The sequence below is a fragment of the Hirundo rustica genome, chromosome 16, assembly GCF_015227805.2.
Source record: "Hirundo rustica isolate bHirRus1 chromosome 16, bHirRus1.pri.v3, whole genome shotgun sequence".
NCBI classification, from domain to species: domain Eukaryota; kingdom Metazoa; phylum Chordata; class Aves; order Passeriformes; family Hirundinidae; genus Hirundo; species Hirundo rustica.
The window spans coordinates 5,327,527-5,333,526 of NC_053465.1; the positions used below are offsets into that span (position 1 = coordinate 5,327,527).

The 6,000-nt window shown below is 46.4% G+C and overlaps 1 protein-coding gene across 1 annotated transcript in view; it reads left to right on the forward strand.

Annotated features, from left to right (window-relative positions):
• The window catches only part of NTSR1 (neurotensin receptor 1), a 54,072-nt gene extending 48,346 nt beyond the window's left edge, over window positions 1-5,726 (forward strand). Inside the window, exon 4 of the mRNA XM_040080401.2 lies at window positions 984-5,726. Within this exon, the coding sequence (XP_039936335.1) occupies window positions 984-1,233 (250 nt within the window). The 3' untranslated portion in view covers window positions 1,234-5,726. The remainder of the gene's footprint in view (window positions 1-983) is intronic.
• The last annotated feature ends 274 nt before the right edge of the window (window positions 5,727-6,000 follow it).

Consider the following 6,000-nt stretch of genomic DNA (forward strand, 5'->3'; position numbering starts at 1 on the left):
TATCAGTCTCGTGGCTAACCAAGAGTTTGCAGCAGCTTGGCGTGTTCATTTATAAACACATGTGCCTTGCCCCAGAAGAAGAGGATTTTTTCCGAGATTAATTCTTCACAACTACACAGAGAAACTCTTCCTGTAAGAACTGGATGGGCCATGCTGTCCTTGGCAGTGCTGAGGGGGTGTAGAGGGATGGGCAATGTAGTCCAGCACTCCTCTATTTATCTTTTGTTAGACACTGCTCAGACTAGAAAAAAGGTCTGAAATTTTCACAAAGATGAATGATTCTGAGGAACATCCTCCTGAAAATGAGACCCGTGGTGTTTATAAATGCTTTACCAGCCCAGGGCTGTTGTTCTCAGTTGGCCCAAGGAAAAATATTTCCAAAAGTATAAAAGATAATAAAACATTTTCAACCAGTTCTAGTTGAAAACATTAAATGGTGGTGGTCAGGATGTGTTTCAGAAGCACGCTATCATCAGCTTGCCCCAGAGCAGGAAATGCTGTCCCACATTATGAACAAGTCCCAACCCAGGGACCCATTGAATGAGCTGACGCTGCTCTCACTGCCAGAGGGAGGAGAGAGCTGCATCTGTTACTGGAGTTTGGCTCTTCTGCAACCTCTGTAGATCAGAGCTGCAGCCAAAAAAGTCAAGCTAATGTGTATGTATGACACAGAAGCAAAATTCCATCTTTCCATCTGGCTTTTCGGTTTCCAGAATGACTACTTCCAAAAAAAAAAAAAAAAAAAATGCACGAGGTAAACATCTGGTGTCTGACCCCAGGGCTTAAATTAGTCTCTAACTGCTGGTGAGTGGGACAATATCTTCACAGAGGCATCTGCTCCATGTTTGATCAGTTCCAGTTGAAGATGTAGGTGTGTTGTGGTCCCCAAGCACCACTGGTTAAGTTCAGGTTTGCAGCCTTGTGACCTTGTGACTTCTGAGTTCTTCGCACTCAGACTTTTTGTCTTTCATCTGTTCTTCCAGTTTCCTTTACAACTTCTACCACTACTTCTACATGCTGACAAATGTCCTCTTCTACGTCAGCTCAGCAATCAACCCCATCCTCTACAACCTGGTGTCGGCAAACTTCCGCCAGATCTTCCTCTCCACGCTCACCATCCTGTGCCTGCCATGGAGGAAGAAGAAGAAACGACTGGCCTTCACCAGGAAATCCAACAGCATCTCCAGCAACCACACATTTTCCAGCCAGGTCACAAGGGAAACCACATACTGAAGCCAAAGGAGGAGGAGGAACGCGATTCATCGTGGAGTCAAAACTTGAGAGAGGCCTCTGTGACTTTTCATGCACGGTCTCCAAATTCACGTAACACAAATGTGTTTAGCAAAGTCATTTTTGTTGGAAAAAAATAGGCTTTGTTCTGCCAGTAACTTTGAGGTTATTTTCGAGCATTGGCCTTGCCTCTTGTGAGTAATGTCTACGTGTATTGTAACTTCAGTCTGGCATAAATCCAGATGTGGTGTTAACTGGGAAGCCAAAATGTGTTCAACTTAGGCAAAACCGTTCTGCATTCCATCCTTTTCTCAGTGCAGAGATGCCGTGTTCACACCCAAGGGTTTGAGATCACGTCTCCTGGTGGCACCGAGCAGAGGGGTTGATCAGGAGAAAGAAGCTTTGACCAGAAAGGGATGTTCTCGGAGAATGGATATGCTCCTCTGTGGGATGTTCAATGAACGAGGAGTGAAAACTCAGGGAGCCAGGTGGTTATTTCAGAAATGTATCTCCATTGTGAGTAATATGACCGAGGTGCTCAAGAGAGCCGCTCTGGCTCCTTGAAATTAAATAAGAACAGATGATGCCTTACCTAGGCTGGGGTGGCTGTGGCAGTGGGGTCACCTTTGGCTTTAGGGCATCCACAGTGCCTGGCTTTGGTACCACTGCAGAGATAGCAGCAGAGCCTCTGGCAAAGTCAAGAATGCAGAGGCTGTGCCCAGATGGAGCGCTGAAAATGAACAGAAATGGAAATTCTTCATTTTGCCATACAGCCACATCCTATTTTTCACTAGTGAGAACAGTTCGCTGGCTTGCATTAAGAGATGAGAAAACTCTGAGCTCATGAGGGCTCCAGGCTGCTGAGATCAGAGCAATCTGCCCCAGTTCTGTGGGACCTTCATATTTTTCCCATTCTTATTCCAGTTTTACTTGTTTTCTCGCCATTTCCACAAGGCTGACATCTCAGTATATAGCAGTTGGAGGCAGCAATCCTCTTGTTTTACCTTTTCATTTACTTTTTGCTACCAGAACTGTTGGCACACTTATCTGCACCCCCAGTATTCTGATAGTTCAGATGCAGAGCATAAGAAAGTCTAAACTGGGGAGTGTCTGCTCTAAACCCACTTCCTTTTAACAAGCCAGAGGAACAGAAACAAGACCTGAAAATTCTCTTTGAAATTTCCCAGCTGGTGAGGAGAGGTAGCATGAGTTTTTCTCCCATATGGTTGCACCTCTAACGGCCCCTTATATGGTACAACAAATTGCTCCAGAGTCTTTAATACAGAAATAACGGGGCTCTGGGACAAGCTAAAGGGCTTTCTCCCCAGATGGTGACCTGCACAAACCTGGAACTGACCAGTCACCCTGTGCAGCCTTTGCTGGTGGTGACCTGGTGTCCCCTTTCACACCACACGTCACCAGGAGAGCAGGACTTGCCTCTGGAAGGTGACAAAGCAGAAGAGTCGGCTCAGTTTGGCTTTCTGGGCTTTGCCCAGCCCGTGTCACCCTTCAGCTAATGAGCACCCGTAGTCCCTAAGTGGAGCCACAGTGCTGGAGGGGTGGATTGGCCCAAGTGAGGGTCACCCAGTGATGGAGACCATCACTGAACCACTGGGGACATCTGCTACAGATGTTGCATCACAGAATCATGCAATAGGTCAAGTTGGAAGGGACTCACAGGGATCATTGAGTCTGACTCCCTGGACTTGTGGTTTGGGTCCTGTTGAGCTCAGCACAAAGAGGAATCACCCACCTGGGGGCATTTTCTGGGAGTTGTTGGTGATGAGTGGCTGCTTTTGGGGCATTTATAACCCAAACCCAGCCCATCAGCCACTCCTGCCAGGGGTGGGGGGTGATTTTAATGCCTAGCACAGAACCCCAGCAAAAGAAAGGGCTCAAAATAAAAGTCAGTGGGGCTTTAGTTTCTGATTCAGCCAAACTGCAAGCTCTGTTCTGTCATGCCTTCTTGTGATTTCTTGCCCCGGTTGTACAAAGCAGAAGGCAGAGATTATATTTGACTGAGTATTTTTGTTGCTCATGGACTGTTGGCTCCTCTTTGACAAAGAAAACAGGTAGTGGCACACAAATAAACAAATTGAAACAAAGGCAAAAGGGAGACTGATCTCTTCAGAAGGAAACCTGTGAGAAACAAGCAAGTATTTTCTGTGTGTGGTGTGTATGAAATGGCTTGGGCAGGTTGGAAGAAGAACTGCCCATCCTGCCCAGTGGGAAAATCCAGGTAAAACCATGAACAGGAGAGGGGAAAGATCTGCCCTGAGAGGAAGAGGAGTCTTGATGCCACATATTTAACATTGGCCTTCCAGGCAAGACATTTCAAATGTTTCCGGAGGACCCAATTTTTTTCACTTCACCTCTACATACAGTCAGCAGCTGGGAGGAGCTTTCTGAAGCCTCCCAGGGAAGCTGTAACTGCATTGCTTTGACTTTCATCATGATTTAACACCCTGCATGTCTCATTTACTTTTGAAATATTAAACATTATCACTACACTTGTTCAACAACAACCTGCTGAAATGTGCTTGATTATCTTAGAAAACACTGTACAAAAATTGTTGTTCACATAAGATGCTTGGTTTAGATTTTCACTACTGAGATACACGGGCAGTTTACAGAATATTTGATCACAGCTCAGAGAAACTGGCAGGTTTATTTTTGGTTTGACACGACAGTGGGAAAAAGCTGGAGTAAAAGTGAACTTGTCATAAACTCTTTCCACAGTGTTTGTTGGGCCACTCGAGTGCTGAGGAGTTGGGGGAATTTGGGGGATTTATCCAAGTGGTTTGCTGACTTCTACAGCTCTGTTCTCGCAGTTTAACAGGAAAGCAGACCTGGGTCCATGGCCTTAATCTGAGATTGCAGCTCGGAGCTACCTCTTCCACTGGCCAAATCTGACAGCCTTGAGCTGAGCAGTGCAAGTTACAGCTGCTTTCATCCCCTCTTCCCTCCTCACCTAATTTTGCTAATAATCAGCTTAGAGACGTGGTTCCCTTGAGCTCAAAGAAGCGAGGATAACTGACTGCAAACCCCCGTGCTTTCCAGAGAATAACTGGACAGTTTGGGTTGGAAGGGACCCTAGAGACCATGCAGTTCCAAACCCTGCCCCGGGCAGGGACACCTTTCCCTAGAGCAGGTTGTTCCAACGCCCTCCAACCTTGGCCGTGTAAAGGAAAGCTGATACAGGAGAGAAGAAAAAGGTACAAACCGCCCAGTATTTACCAGAGAAATGGTTCTTTGCATGCCTTTTAGCAGTGATTGAACTGCTAACACAACAAGGTTTTCAATTTCAATCTGGTGTGAATGGCTTTTGCCATTAGACAGAACAAAAACTCCCATCCATTGTGTCCCTGTCCTGGCTGCACTCTCCATTAAGCAGAGGTGAGTGTTGGGGCATCATCTATGCAAATTACCTGTGTTTGGAACTGTTTGTTTCGACTAAAAAAAAAGAATAAAACCCGTGGAACCCGCAGATGTGAAGTGCTGCCAGATGGATTCTGAGAAATTCCATTCTGAAGAGAGTCTATCAAGCGACCTCTTCAAACGTTACTTTGAGGTTCTGTTTCTGTTCACACTGCCCTTGCCAGAGCCATCCGTTTGGCAGAGTGTGAAATCAGGTTTCTGAAGTCATTTTTCTATTCAGAAATTTCCCCCAGACAGGACACTCCCACCACAGGCACAGTCCATCCGCGTTGGAATGCTCTGCTGAGCTTGTCCTTTTTTGTAAGGTGCATGAGACCACACCTCAGCGAGCTTTCCAGGAGAAAACTCAATGGAAAATCAGCGAGGAGGGTCAGCAGGGCACGACAATGGCAGGGCCGTTTCTAGCATGCAGAGTGTGCTGCTGCTGCAGACAGCCCGTGCTGCAGGTTTTTACCCAGCAGCTGTGCAGCTGCATTGCTCCTGCCCTTGGGCAGGGACAGCAAACACCCACAGGGCGTGGGAGCACTTCCCCGTGTCAGTCCCTGTCCTCCTGGCGGTGTTGTTCGGTGACTCTTTAACCAAAGCCGTGTCTGCTGGAGCTCTGTCTGGTTCTTCACATCGCAGCTCAACCACTCTTCCTGCTCTCAGTCTGGGTTTGCTCAGCACGAAAGCAGAAATTGCTGATGCAGAATTTCGTGATGCTGTGTCCTGGTTTGTGATCCAGAGTCCTTCCCCAGCTGTGCCACCTGATAGTCCTGCACATGTTGTATTTATGGCAAATATTTTTAAAGTGCACCTTTTTCTTTTTTATTTCATTCTGAAGTACAATATGTTGATGTGCTTTATTTTCTGTGGCCTGTTGCTCAATGGGGAAAAAAAATGAATGTTAAAAGTGTGTCAGTGTCTACTTTGTAATATTTTCTGTGACAAAGGGAAAGAAGAGGTTGTGGAATCCTTCTGTGTGGCAATGGGAAACACTCTTTTCAGTGTTAAACGCTATTATTGATACTGTATTTACGGATCAAAGTGTAATGAAATGGTTAATTCCTCATATAGCCTTTGTACTGTATGGTATTTTATTTTGTCATTTATTGATCCTAAGAAATAAATATCCAAATTTAAGGCTTGGGCTGCTTTTGCTTGAAGTGGCAGGTGTGTGTGTGTGTCACACAGCCTGGGTATCAGCACAGGCGCCCTGGCTGGGGTCTGGACTGGTGAAATCCCACTGGCCTTGAACTGGGACTTGCAGCTCCTCTGCAGCAGGGCCCCCAGTGCTCCTGTCCCTGCCCTCTGCAGCACAAACAGCATCCAAACATCAGCTGCAGCTTCTGT